The sequence below is a fragment of the Daldinia vernicosa genome (genome assembly GCF_022497035.1).
Source record: "Daldinia vernicosa strain CBS 139.73 unplaced genomic scaffold F5Y00scaffold_18, whole genome shotgun sequence".
Taxonomy (NCBI): Eukaryota; Fungi; Ascomycota; class Sordariomycetes; order Xylariales; family Hypoxylaceae; genus Daldinia; species Daldinia vernicosa.
In genome coordinates this window covers 220,192-234,690 of record NW_025953934.1, presented here as the reverse complement: position 1 = coordinate 234,690, position 14,499 = coordinate 220,192, and the positions used below count along the sequence as shown (strand labels likewise).

General features: G+C 47.2%; 2 protein-coding genes across 2 annotated transcripts; one reads left to right on the top strand and one right to left on the bottom strand.

Moving 5' to 3' along the window:
* Positions 1 to 855: 855 nt before the first annotated feature.
* F5Y00DRAFT_234729 (DUF1752-domain-containing protein) lies at positions 856 to 4,060 on the bottom strand. Its single transcript, XM_048007462.1, has 2 exons — positions 3,301 to 4,060; positions 856 to 3,225 (listed from the first exon to the last, which is right to left on the bottom strand). The coding sequence occupies exons 1-2, from the start codon at positions 3,398 to 3,400 to the stop codon at positions 1,592 to 1,594; spliced, it is 1,734 nt and encodes a 577-aa protein (XP_047865686.1). The 5' UTR covers positions 3,401 to 4,060; the 3' UTR covers positions 856 to 1,591.
* A 345-nt stretch (positions 4,061 to 4,405) lies between these two features.
* Positions 4,406 to 4,867, top strand: F5Y00DRAFT_234727 (uncharacterized protein). Its single transcript, XM_048007461.1, has one exon. The coding sequence runs from the start codon at positions 4,543 to 4,545 to the stop codon at positions 4,759 to 4,761; it is 219 nt and encodes a 72-aa protein (XP_047865685.1). The 5' UTR covers positions 4,406 to 4,542; the 3' UTR covers positions 4,762 to 4,867.
* Positions 4,868 to 14,499: the final 9,632 nt, after the last annotated feature.

Genomic DNA, 14,499 nt, shown 5'->3' with positions numbered 1-14,499 from the left:
CCCAACTGCAGGATGACCACCTCGCGCAGGGCTGCTACATACAGGTGAGGGCATCATCTACATAGCTAGTAGAGAGGTTAATCGCAAGCGACGATGGGGCACAGATGGGGTTAATGGGGTTATCTGTTTGATGTCGTAGACCTTGTCGCAATCCACGCCGATTCGTCTTTAATCGGTCTGCTAAAAGCTGAAAGATGTTCTGTTCTTCCGAAGCTGCTAGTTAGTTGCTTACTATGTGTTGTTTATGGTGTTACTTGTGGTGATCATATTCTAGTTACGTAGTTTTAGTCAGTTACCTCCTATTAAGCAGAGCCCCCCCTCCGCCCCCAATTTACCTAGAAGAGAGGGAGAGGGAGGGGTTCTACAGCACCAGAGCACACGAATTACAGCAAGTAAAGGTAAATTCGATAGCACCGTAGCGGATACAGCCGCACCCGTATCACCCATACCCCTATAACATTAGTACATACCTAGTAACATAGTAGATGGCTCATTTTAGAGTGCTTAACAAAGAAAAGTTCCCGTACTCTTACCCATGGTTCTGAATCGCATGGATAACAAACTCGTCCCTGATCGGGTATATGGATGCCAACTTGCCCATCTCCACAGGTTTGTATCCATGAGACCAATGGTGCTGCCGTTCGCTTCGGTTTCACATGTTCACCGTATCGCTATTCACTACGCCCCGACAGCATCAAGACTTCTGGAAGTTTTCCTGACAGTCACGTCATATGAACCCACTCTCATCTCTACGTGATGATTTATGATTTAACCTTGATAATATAAGTATAATACAAGTCTCACTTTTAATAGGCGAATTAAGCTTCAATACGATTGGAAGACGAAGACGAGATCTGAATGTTGGAGCACGTTTTATTCTTTTTATTTGGTAGGCCTTGAAGATTTTTACTATGTTTTTGTGGTCATGGCGCATGCTATTTTATCTTCCTCTTGGGCCTGTTTGCTAGGTCGCTTCTCTTCAGCACCTTTTGAATTTTTAGCTAGCAAACCTCCCTCCTTTTTTCGCCGCGATGGGCGCTACAGTACAGCTCCCTTTTCTTTTCCTGCTTTTGGTTCATCATTCCTTCTTCATGAGGTCGCCCTCTAATTCTCCTTGAAATACACACTATGAGTAGTAGAAAGCAAATGCAGCCCTTCCGTTAGGGCAAAATCAAACGCGGACCGTGGTATCATCCGGGTAGCAACGCCGATTAGTGCCAAATAAATATGAAAACTAAAGGCGAGTGTGCCATAGACACGACGATAAGTCTCGAGCGGGCCGTAAAGCAGCCAGCCTATGCGCTGTAACGGTGAGGCCACACCGTGATTGGTCCGAGACCAACCCACTGGCTAACCATGCAGTGTGGGATTATCGGCGATGGGACGCCTCGTGATTAAACAACATCATTAAACGCCGGCCCTCATGCAATGCAATCGGTATCGTAGAAAGCAACCACCTTCGCAATGCTTCGTAGAAAAAAAAAATAAAAAATACAAGGCAGCCTGTGATCTGCCATCGAGTTGCATGCTGGCGACTCGATTGATGGGTATTATTCTGTCGATTCTGTTGAGGTTCGTAGGATAGGGTAGATTACCAACCCTGGGCGTGGTAGCCGCCGAAGTCGTCGCGGGAGAAGTATTGGTTCCAGCTGCTCGAGTTGGGCTCTTCTTGACCCTTGCTCATGTAGGCCTTTTCTGGATACTGCTTCAAATTGGCCACGTCGAGGGAAGTATGGCGCCTTTTTAAGACGGCATTAGCGGTAGACGACTTTTGTTGTCGCTCCCATAGAAGTTGACGGCGTAGCGACTCTGTCAATTCTGTGGCTAACATGTTCCTTCGGGTTGTCCTGGGCGATAACGCGGCTTGGTGGTAGTGGTGGGTCTGAGGGTTAACCATGATGGGCTGGGCGCCGGTTCTCGTGACCTCGTTAATTGGTTTTAGCGGCGTAGGTCGTAGACCTCTGCGCATCTCGAGGCCATTATCGGAATCGTTAGGAGAGGATACCATATTCATGTTGGATGTGGTTTGAAGTGCTCGCGCGCGCTGGGGAATAGCAGGCGTCGAGTGCGACGCGTAGTTGCTAAGACCCTTAGCTCGTTCCTCTTGTCCAGCGAACATGAGGCTAATCAGTGATCTTTGAGAAGTAAGGTTCGCCTTTGATGGTACCCGCTTGAATGTGACTGCATCATCTATACTAGACTTGCCACTCTCCTCAATGGAGTCTTCCCACTCAGAATCATCCTCATCATCATCGATAGCGCTTTCATCCATGTAGCTGTCGGAATGATCGCTAGGCGTCTGGATTGTCCTCATTGTAACGTGGTTGTTGAAAGAGGTCTGCTTCTTCTGGCAGTTAAGCATGGAGCCCGGTCGAGAAGAGTGCATGGCACTCTTTAGAGAAGGGCTGTCGTCTTCTCCAGATGATCCGACGCCAACTTCGAACATGGGCCTCTTAGGAGCCGGGGGCGGGGGCATGGCCTTGCGAGCCTCTACACTTTGAGGCGAGGATTCGTTGCTAGAAGAATCGCCAAACTTGAACTTTGCAGGCTGCTTCTTAAGCTGCACTGGCTTAGGGGCAGGAGACGACTGAGGCTCAGGAATCGGGTCCTGCACAGCTGACTTGGGTTCGTGAGATACACGGAATGACGGGATCTGCGACGGCGAGAAACCTCGGATGACGGTGGTGGCAGGAGCCTCTATAGGCCTCGGATGCGGCGACGGCGCATCTACTGACTCGCATCCAGAATCGCTCATCTGAGTCGCGGGGGTCTGTTCTGCTTCTAGGCAAGATGATTGAGAGGCATCTGATGACTCGACTGAAGGAGAACTCATAGCGGGTAATGGCGCCAAGTTCGGCTCCTTCTCCTGGATAATAGAAACTACCATCTTCTCGAGGTGGTCCGAGGTGATATGGCGCTCACGACCCCTACTTCGGCTGCTGGCACAAGAATCTTGTCGGACAATTCGAGGGCGGACGATTTCCATAGGGTCGGAGATGGTAGTGAAATCAATTGCTTCTTCGTCGGCGACAGAATCGACGCTTCCTGATAGTTGAGGGAGGTCTGATATTTGCTGTTGGGCGGGGATGTCTTTCGGTAGTGTGGTTGCGGATGCGGCAGATAATTCCTTAGCTTCGCAGCAGAAGGTCTCTCTATTCCATAATCGCCAACTGAGATTTTCTAACCTTCGACCTTGCTCGACTGAATCTTTACACCTGGAGAAAACTAGAATCTTGGTTAGAAGCTGTTGCTAAGACCCACATCATGACCCAGTTATTAGATCAAAGATCAAAGACCTACCAGTCCACATGCTAAAAAGGTTCTGGGGGTTGTTGGTGTCGACCTTGTGGATGACGTTCGGGTCCACGGTCAGGACCAGCCCTTCAGCTTTACAAGGCATGCCGTCTAAATGGCTGCTCGGCTGCTGGAGCAGACTAGGAGAAAGTAGTGGATATATGGTGAATTCGGTTTTCGCGAAGTCGATCGCGAATGTCGAATTGGACAAGAACTCGGTTCCTTAAGCTCCCCAGAGGCTGATTATCAAGATAATCGGCGCCGAAAATAGACTGTTGGCGAGAAAGTTCAGGGGAATTCGTCCAAAGTACGGCGGCGGGAGAAGGGATGGATTATACGTATAAGTGCCGAAAGTGGTACTATTGCTGCTGTAGCTTCTGTAGCTGCTGTATGAGATATTCGTCGGGGTGGGATGTCGCTGTTGCTGTCGATTAATGCTAGTCGAGATTATGTTTACGACCGCCGACGTTATTAACACTTAAGAGTTATCAAACTCTTCGTGGTTCATGATGTAGGTTCATAAAGAAGGGGAGAAAGGAAGCGGGTAGGTGTTGTACATATGTATTTGATAGGAGGGAGTGGAGTGGGTAGGATAGGTGGAGGGTAGAAGGCGCGGTGTGCAAGGACTTGCAAGGCCACTCCTCACTGGGTCCGGTACGTACTGTTTTTTGGATGGTACCTAGGTACTTGTGTAGATACGTACCGATGTACTCTATTATTTCGCTCTGGGTCCTCCGGGGGTGGTGGCGGCGGAACTGGGATCAGGGGATCAGGGGCGGTAGCAACCCTTGACAACACGCGCAGAGGTACCTGTTTTATAGTATTATGGTACGTACCTAGAGAAGTACGTACCGGCTCTCGCTTCCCTCTCCGATAAATGGGTCACAGCGGCCAGACTCGCCCCGAACTATCCTCTTTAGTGTATCTAAAATACTGCCTCATTGAGTCATAGCTGAATCTTTAGCGCAGAATCTAGACTAAACTAGGTATCACATGCCTATTGAGGCACTTAAGGCCCTTCTCTGAAGTACCCGGAAACCCGCCCGCGGTCAATAGGTCCAGTTTCCCAATTCAATCTTCTTCCTACAACTGACCAGCAGACCCTTTTGCCTGGGACTGCAAGCGGTTCGTTTTCATTGTCCAAAGGCAGGCACATGTTACCCATTTAATCGGCTGGTTGTTTCCAAATTTCCAAAGCGGTCACGTATTTTGTGAACCCGGCCAATGGGTGCAGGCTTACAGTAGGAAATGGTAAATACATTGATACTATCGATACTCTCGAGACTATCACTATCGATACTATGGATGCTATCGACACATACTAATACTATTCCCATGTTCTATTTCGCCTTACCCATCCCATACGTTTTCAGCAGAGAATATTGGAAAATGACTGCGGGATTATGCTTGCGTGGTGTTTGTGAAGAGGTAACATGCCAACTAGGTACAACTATGTATACACAGTAGCCAACTGACGACAAGCTTCATGCACCAAAACCATCTATGAGATATTTACCTTATTCATACATAATACCTATTTCGCGTGGGATAGAGCATGGTAATTAGAAATTCGCATTACATCTGTTAAACTAATAAGCGAGCAAACGAGCCCTAGTTGCTGTATGAGAGAGGGTCTTTTGACGCTAGGAATTATTTGTTACATTAGCTAATGAATATGAATAAATATTCCCGCAAATGCACTATGTAGGGACGGTCGATGAGGCAATCGTGACTATCTGCTTGGAGTTGGGTAATGGGTAATTGGGTAATTGGGTTTATTTGGCACTGGTTTGCTGCCTGTGCTCAATATGGTAATCTTTCAAGCATCGTGATCCTTGGCTGCGTTAATTAGTAGCCAGATGTTGAGGCCGTTGGAGGTCACAGGGGTGATGACAATGCCACAATGTCCGCGAAGTTAGACAATCGGCGGAAGTTACAGAATGTATGACCGTCGATTCGTTCGGCCGACGTTGGCCCTGATCGAATAGATACATACAAGATATACTACTGGAGAGCATTGTCGCTTGTTACCTGGCTACTAGGTTAAGTTAATTGCTAACACGGAAGCACGTGCTGACTGAAAGACCGTTGCTTGGATCGACGGTCCTTTATTGCCTAGTTGCCTAGATCCGGCTAGAATGTTGAGAACTGCCTTGCAAATAGCCCTCGTGATACGGCCCTTCCAATATGAAACTTCATCGAGTTATTCTTTAGTCAACGGACCACCCCCGCGTTTCCCCTCGTCATAGCTTCCCACGAGCCCGAGCGCGGCTGTTAACTTGGGTCGACTTAAGTCGACTTAGACTGTCGTGGCTAGTCATTTGAACGATTTAGTGACAATGACAACACAGTCTTTTCCGAGCACGTTACCGGAAAACAAGTTGCCAACACATAACACAGGTGTAAGATGAGGCCTAGCTTAGACCTCTTTACTTTCTCTTTTGCGTATCGTAGCTATGCTATACCCATGAGTACCGCCGTGAAGGTATCTCAACTTGATCAGGCAGACACTCGTCTTGTGCCATGGACAAACCGGTGAGCTACGTATGTGCTGTCCTCTCGGGCATTCTCACAACCACAAGAAATGCACCAAGCGGCAGATGCTGCGGAGGACATTGCCTCGTACGGGGGGATATTGTGGCGGCCATATTTGACCTCCGCATACCTCCGCATACTTCAACCACATACTTTAACAATGGACGGTGAGTCAGCTGAACTCTCAGCCACAGTCGAGAATTCCAATTGAACCCGGTACCCCCACAGGTGTGGTGTATAACTTGGCCCCGGATCACGAATCTGCCATAGAGGCATAAGGGAGCACAGCAGCCTTGTGTACGATGGTACGATACAATCTAATACGAAGTAACACCTTGTACAAAGATCTCAAATGATACGTATAGTTATGTCGTGGTGTAGTAAGTAAAGGTTAGCACGCGATCTGCAATAACTACATACATATGTAGTTATCATCTATATTGTTCTTTAAATGCTAGTTATAAGGAATGCCATAAGGAATACTATTAAGATTAAAAATTATTACGGAAATGTTCGAAACACATGGGTATGGTTATATTCATGATAATAAACGGTCTAGTTAAGTGTAAGTGAACCCCGAAGGATCGCCGGTGATAGGATTTAATCCTTTTCTACCTTATTTTTCTTCTCTAACCGTTTTCGCTTCAACAATTGGGATGAGACGAATATGAGATGAAAAGGCAAAATCAACGAAGGTCTTTAGCAAGGGTAGTGTTCAAAATCACATCTGCTCTCCTCTAAAGCATCAATATCACGTAGCCTGTGACCATTTCGTTACATTTTCAGTATTGTACATTCCCTCGCCAGCATAGCGCCAACAAATAAATAATACCCGCCAATCGGCCAACTCAACCCCACGCCGAGATGGTAGATTCGTCGCTTATCACACTTAACGCTAACACTTCGTCACATTTGCGCGCCGTCGACGAGCGCCAAAATTTGTACATATCGTGACTTATTACCGCATAAACGCTCAAACTGCCACCAAGTCCATCCGCGCGCGTCACCAACGCGCGAGCCTCAGTAGACGTCGACAAGGCACAATTGTAATGGATAATGGATAATGGTCGTGCCATTGTTTCAATCGTGTCATGACGTGGATGGTCATATAATTGTAATAATAGCATTGTAAATTACGTCAAAGCCATCATCTGATCTTGCGCTGCGCTTAAACTATCTCAAATCATCTCGTCGTTCTCAATGGCCACCGGAGTCGGACAACGGGGATTTGCTGGAGATTCTCCAATAGACAACAACCTCGTCCCGTATACCGAGCTTGTGATTCCTCCACCATTACAACTCCCATGTTATTTAGTGTATACGTTATAATTATAATGTATGATCGAAATCCCAGCTAGACCTAACCTTCCATGCCAGGCACGGCGGCGAACCACCAGCCAAGCCAACCACTATTGTGTAAATGCGGGTTGCAACTTGCAAGCGTAGTAACTATACTTTTACCAGTGACCGAACATTGACACCCCCATCTCGCAGTAGATCAATCTCTTAATAGCAGGTTTGAGAAGTTCGTTGGCAAGTCATGATACCATGATACGTTCTAGAAGAAATGATGCCCAGCCTAGACTGCTACCTACCTAACTTTACATGGCAAAGTTTCTACGGTGGTGTACCAGTATTCTCGACATCTCGAGATATCCCATCTGCGGCGTGGGATGCACAGGCCGCGCTACATTGAATCAGGCAGGCGGCAAGGCCTATTCGCCGGAAGCGTACCTATCATGCACCACCATTTCTCCCACGTTTCCTCGACGAAACCCTAGGTTTCCAGAGGTTCTGTTAGACCCACTTGCACTACCGGCCAGCTTCTCATCATAGGGAGAGAACCGAGCTTGGGAGCTTAGAAGAGAAGGAGAGCAACTATCTCGATACCACGGATACGGGTTTGGAGGTGTACCTCTGTTACCTCTGTTCTGGAAACATCGTGACCCCTGAATCCGCCCTTGTAGTTTCGATATGTGTGGTATTTGATCTGAGAGGTCGACTTTCGTTCGCCATTTGGGCATCAAGTTACGAAATTGGGCAAGACACGAGCGAGAGCATCTCCAATAAGAAAATCCAGGGACGAGCCAACGCTTCGGGAAGCTGTTGGAGAAACCTGGCTAAGTACACTCCTAGGAAAGTAAACATATATTATATACCTACCTAGGTAGCTTTTATACATCTACAGCTCTACATATGATATATACACTATGTATATTATTTCCATTATATCGTTTACTCCACGATGCAATGCCCCGCCAAGAATGTGTCATGTTGACATCGTCGGCCAAGCAGGAAGCGAAGCGCCATAGCTGCATGAACGGGGTGCATTACATCGAGTATCTGCGCATTGCCGTTGTACGTTGTAGACCTACATGAGGATTTAGAAGCCAACATGCACTTCGGACGGGTTCAGTCTTGGCTTCCGCCGAATTATGTACGTGCTGATAGAAACTGCCAAAGGATTTGAAGCCCCCCCACGCACATTATGTAGAAATTACTGTAGCGAATTAACCCCGAAGTCCTCCTCGGCGATGTACGGAATATGTATTTTGGCCATCGTAGTGCACGTGTTTACCTACCTACATATCAATTATATCTCAAGCAGGCTTCCCCAACAATCCTAGAAGCTTCCATCATCCTACTAGAACATGTCTCTTCTTCTTAAACAAAATTTTTTCTTTCTTGTCTTAGCTGCAGTGTCAACTACCGGCGACGCACATATAATTCTGCGCAACCCCATGTTATTGCTGGGCATCACGTCATAATCATTTTACGAGCGAGACCATCCAGTCTATCGATTATCAGATCGTAACAATCGATAACTCCAGCCTTGGGAAATCTTAAAGGTTTCTTAATAATATCCCCCACTTTCTTCCCCCCATTTTCTTACCCCTTGACCTGGCTGACAATCCTGGCCGGACACACTTCCCCGGAACTGGGATGCGATGACCTGTGACAAGGGATAAGGAGCATTGGAAATTCATTACATTTACACGAGGTAATCCGTAAGCATCGTCGGCATACATTTGACCGAATACGGAAATATCACTCTAGAACGGCGAGATGACAGGTAATTTTTTTATGTTAACTAGTTATCTCATATTTCTTTCAATAGCAAGTTGCATGTGAGACCAATACTACTTTACTAAGAGAGCTTAGGTATGATCGCGTTCTCTTGCGTAAAACATTTAATTTGTTTAAGCAATGTACCTGCATTCACATGCGATTTTCAAAGCGAATGAAGCCGAGTAAAACTCATGCTTTCGGTGCTCATATCGCCTTTTCGGTGTTAGCTTCAAGAAAAGTAATATACCTAAGCCATGCACTTAATGCACTTACAATCCCTTACGCCTAATACGGATGAAGTCGTCGTAACTTACATAAACACGACACGCCAAGATCCGGCAATTTCAGAAAATTGAATGGACCCAACTCGGCTTCTGGTATTTGGGAATTGCGATGGGAGTCTCAAAAACGTGGTGAATGGGGCACTACGACGAGGGGCAGGAACGGGGCAGCCATTACCATCTAGCTGGTGCTATGGCAAGTCAGGTGAGCTACAAACAGAGAACGGGGCAGCCAATTATGCGCGCCAGAAAGCCCGTTACATAAGAAACATGATACGTAGTACAATACACTAGCTGTGTCGATACCCCACATCGTCAGGGCGCAGGCTCAATTGAGACCATAAGGTTTCAAGGTTCTACGTTATTTTTAAGGTAATTACGTCGTCTCTTCATTCTCGGGGAACTTATCCGGAAAGTATCAAAAACTCCACTACCGTCTCCAGCAAATCTTCCCTACGAAACCTTGCTTAAGCCTTAATTGAGCCTTACTTTATATGTTATCAAATGAATCAATAATAGCGTTCGGCAGCTCCCCGAAACTTTTGCCATTGGCCCTCGGGTATTGCTTTGACGCTTCGGCTGTCGTAATCTCCCTTTCCCTCTCCCTCCGCGCGACGTTGGTCATTCGTTGGCCCGAGATGTCTTGCGCGTCGGGGTACCAAGCATTGAAAACCTGGAAAGCAAATTCTCACACGGGTATCTATGCATACGATATGTAGTAATTCCTAGACCGCAAGATATGCGCAAGATACACGTACGCCACTGCACCCAGCGACTCGGTATCCAAACGCTTGAGCGTCCAAGCGGAAGACGCTCCGCCAGCCTCTTGTCTTTGCTGTTTACGATACGTCATGATTTCGATCGATAATCATTAAATACCAGTCACCAGCAGAAAGGCACGCTAGTGTGGAGATTGCAGTGCAGCGCGCAGCCTCTCTGGATCGGAGTCGGATGTGTGTTTTACGGGAAGAGTATACCCTGGTTGGGCTTGAGAACCGACTCCCACCCACATTCCGGGAATCTACTCGAGAGTGGACTTGAAGCTCGACAGGAGTTTTACTTTGTTACCTCTATCCGATCTTAGTGACCCGAATTTCAATGGGTCATCTGCTGCACGTATTACGGTAGGCTTTGTAAGATCATCACCAATGATGTTCGAGCTCTGCAGCAGATCAGAGGATGGCTCACGATCTTCTAGGCCTAAAACCTGGAAGCGAACGCCTTTTAAGATAAGCGAGAAGTAAAGTCTCAAAAGGGATGCACGATAGGCTGAGGACGCTGCAGCGGGATCTAACCGTTATACCGGCGGATAGTTCCAGATATTCATGCTTTTTGGTATAAGGTAGGTGTACCTAGCTGTGGGCAATCAAAAAAAATAAAAAAATAAAAAATACTTTAAATATTCTAATTATTAACCTGTGTAAGTCAAATACGCCTTCCCGGGACTTGTGGTTGCTTTTGGCGTTGCCCTTTGCAGCATCTCGAAGAACGATTGGCGTGTGCCAGACTAAAGTGACGCACGACCAGGGTTTATCTAATGCTGTCCCCGCGATCTTTTGTCTCGATTTTATCAGCCGCAGCGTTTGTCTCCCGTATACACAAAGATGACAAGTCCTCGGGTCGATGAATTCATCATCATCATCGTCAACCTTACATATACATTATATCGAAGCCTCCCGTCGTCCACCGTGGCAAGGGATTTATCATGTGGACCCGTTTAGTAATACATATATATAAGTAATACATATACATACACTATATAGGTGCTAACCTCCCTATAGCTGAATAAATTGTCGCTCACCGGACTACCGTTCTAGGTAATTCTCCGCCCCGCCTTGCTGCACGAGCCCGACGGGCGGAACATGAGAAGTGATGAGTGATGTTACAACAGATTCGAGATTGAAATTTCACATCTGACAGTTTCGCGTCCGAGGAAGGAAAACATTTCGCCTCCATGGCGCAACGTTCAGTGACGAGAACGTACATACATTCGTGGTTTTAGATGCTACATACCCGCATTCGTAAAGCCGCAGGCACCGCAGAGCAAATTTCAGGGGCATTCTGGCATTTCAGCTTACGAAAGGGTTTGCTCGATTTTTTAATGGGTACCTATGTACGTATTATCGTTGGACCTGCAAATCAGAGCGCATCAAGCCCGACGCGATTATAAAAGTGGACGGCAGAAACTCGGCCCTTCTCGGTGAATACGAAGGTGAGCTAAGAAACACAAGACAATAATACAATAACGCCTCATATTTATTATGTATAATGTACGAATACGTATAGACATGTAATAAGTCTCGATGAAATAGTTACAGGTAGTTAATTAGTTAGTTTAGGTAGTCATGAAACAAAACTACAATACGAAACTGTGTACTTGGTAGCACATCTTCAAATTTTAGTAGCCTATCAAGACAACCATATTAACTGTCACGATGCACGCTTACAGATTCAATCGTGCCGACAACCATCAATCTAGCCCTCATTGGTTGCGCTCGGCTGTGGAGGACGAAGAGTAACGCTTTTAACGCTTTGCGCGCGTGATCCTAGTGATCCCCTCACCAGTTCTACCACTACTCGGGGCTATTCGGGATCCAGAGCCGCAGAAAATGTGGGATGGACCCTGAAAATACAACGCTACGATCCTGGGCAACGGTCAATCAATGGAGCGTCGGGAATTCTAGATCCATGTGCGCCGACACTTGTTTCGTTGGTCTTCTAGACTTTTTTACCCACTATTATTTCATTGTACAATCCGTATTATGCCCTGTTATACGTACGCTACCTAACTTATGTAGTATACACTACATAATGGATTAGATAAAAAAGTTAGTACGTACGGATAAGATACTCCGCCTCATCTCGTATCGATTAGCCGCGCGGCCACAATTCAATGCAAGTCGAATTCTGGCCTTGCGGCTTAGCAGCATGACTCGCTTGCATTACATACACTACATACGACGTATGTACTTTATGTACGCAATGACCTTGTGGCTCCGTTTCCCCTCTCTCACGACTCGTCCATGCTCAAACTATCCCATGCCGAGAGCGTGAAAAAGGCTTCGAACTAAAAACATAAGACGATTAAAAATTACGCCGAAGTTGGGCTGTCGGCATGACCGTGGGTCCACGGGTTCCACCACGGACGATTCGTAAAATAAAATAAAATAGGTCCAGGAGGAGCTAGGATTTTTCACGTGGTTCCGCTGCCATGCGACCGAGCCCATCCAAGGTCCTACCACTAACCCATGATAATTCCGATAGCCCGTTACGGATAAACCTAGGCAGCCCAGAAGCCTGATTTCGGGAGGAGGCTTGACAATGACAATGACGCCCTGTCCAAGTCTCGTGAAGCCGAACAGAGCAACGGCCGTCGTCGGCTAGCGGTTAATTCGGTCGATCGGAGTCGCCTGCGGATGTCAGCAAACTACTATGTACCTAACTGGAATGCTGCTATGCTTCCCCGCATCCGCATGAAGAAAGATTCCTAGCCAAGGCCTCCACTGTCTCCTAAATTTGGACCCTGCATATGGCTTACATGAACATACCCAATGCAATTTACACAACAGTCATCAGATATGAGATAATATGGCACGACTACTCGAGGTCAAGGCGTAGCCGCTTAGGACATGAGCCAAACAAGTCAATCTTCAGTCAACCTTGATCCACGACAGGAGTTGAGAGCGTGCGGAGCCGCGTTGTGCCCCAGTTTCCCCAGACCCAAGAGAGAGAGCCCAGACCTAGCAGATCTCGGTATCATGTGAGCTTGTTCTCCCTACTTCGGCTTAAGCGAGTAAGGCTCGCAATAACATTCCATCCCATTTAGGGAATAATTTTTGTTATATCAACAAATGTACTAGTTATAACTGACTAACTAACTACTCTACACTATAGTTTAGTTAGTAGCGTTGGAGGGATAACATCAGGAACGTATCACGCTGTTGATCCCATTAACTAAAAAATAGTTTGGAAAATCGGACCGTATACTCGTTAGTCGAGGAATGAAGCCTGGCAAGAAGATTGTCTCCGCTGCGTTCGTAAGCTCACTTATGTAGATTCTTAAGATCATTCGGCTCTTAATAGAAGAGGCCAAGTATGTATTATTACATACTATTCGCAAGTCTCATGCTCACATGACCTGCACAAATCTATAAGGGGTATCATCTTCTCAGCCGTCGGCTGAGCGGGCGGATCTGGAGGAGGATATGTATTATTCCGGGGTACCAACCATCTTCCCCAGGAAAATCGGATTGGTGGCTTGCTTTTCCGCAACGAGACGCATCTAGGGGCTTTCGTCATGTTCAAACATTCTAAATATGTGCTTGGTCCTTTTAGCCGTGTTTCGTGGAATCCCATTTTCGTCGTCACCGAGAAAGAATTTAGGCCGGTGAAATAAAATGTAGGAAAATAATAATAGAAGAAAATAAACCCTCAGCTCGGATTCGACTCCTTCTCTATGTAGCCTCTCGGATCCTATATTATGTAAGTCCAAGTAATATTCGCAAATCAATTCTTCGTGAGACCTCTCAGCTGTCGTGTTGTCGATCGAATTAATATTAATATATTGCACCATTCAGAAATTAGTATTGAGAGGCGGCGCTCGCGAATCAAATCGTCGCAGCGTAGAGTCACACAAGAAATACGTATGTACTTGTAGACGTAGTATATACTATATACCTATGTAAACTATATACTCCTATTCCTATGCGACGGTAATATGCGCTTCGTAAGGACTTACCTACTCGTGCATGTGGCACAGTAGCTTTCCTGCCTGCCCGCGCTGCAAGTAAGAGCGGTATAGAGAGTGTCGCGACCTATGGGCATCGCCTTTCTCAGCCCTGTTCGGCAATCAACCCCTGGATCGGGGGGGCGTGACAGGACCAGTCTATTTTCCCAAAATATCTTACACCCCTCCTCCTCCGCCTATCGCCAGCGCTTATCGGATATTCCACATTCTCGTCGCCATCGCAGACAAGATGCAATTGGCACAGGATATACGAAGAGGCTGACGTTGCGCCGAACAACATCGGCGTATCGTGTCCCTTCTTTGGATTTCTTGGCTCGAAAGGGATCAGCTACATAGGATCGGTGCTGGAATCAGCGCTGTTAAGAAGCAAAGCATGCGCTCTCTCCCGATTGGGAACCCGACTGTGACGAATTTCCATTCTTGGGGACATCTCTTTCTTGTGATCAGGGGCGGGGGGGGGGGGGGGGGGGGGGGGGTGGGGGGGGGGGGGGGGGTGGTGGGGGGGGGGGGGGGGGTGGGGGGGGGGTGGGTGGGTGGGGGGGGGGGGGTGGGGGGGGGGGGGGGGGGGGGTGT

Bases quoted from the DNA above. Each gene is read 5' to 3' on its own strand.
- F5Y00DRAFT_234729 (XM_048007462.1), bottom strand. From the start codon at position 3,400: ATGCCTTGTAAAGCTGAAGGGCTGGTCCTGACCGTGGACCCGAACGTC. The intron at 3,226-3,300 runs GTAGGTCTTTGA...CCAAGATTCTAG, and splicing joins CCTTTTTAGCATGTGGACTG to TTTTCTCCAGGTGTAAAGAT.
- F5Y00DRAFT_234727 (XM_048007461.1), top strand. From the start codon at position 4,543: ATGGTAAATACATTGATACTATCGATACTCTCGAGACTATCACTATCG.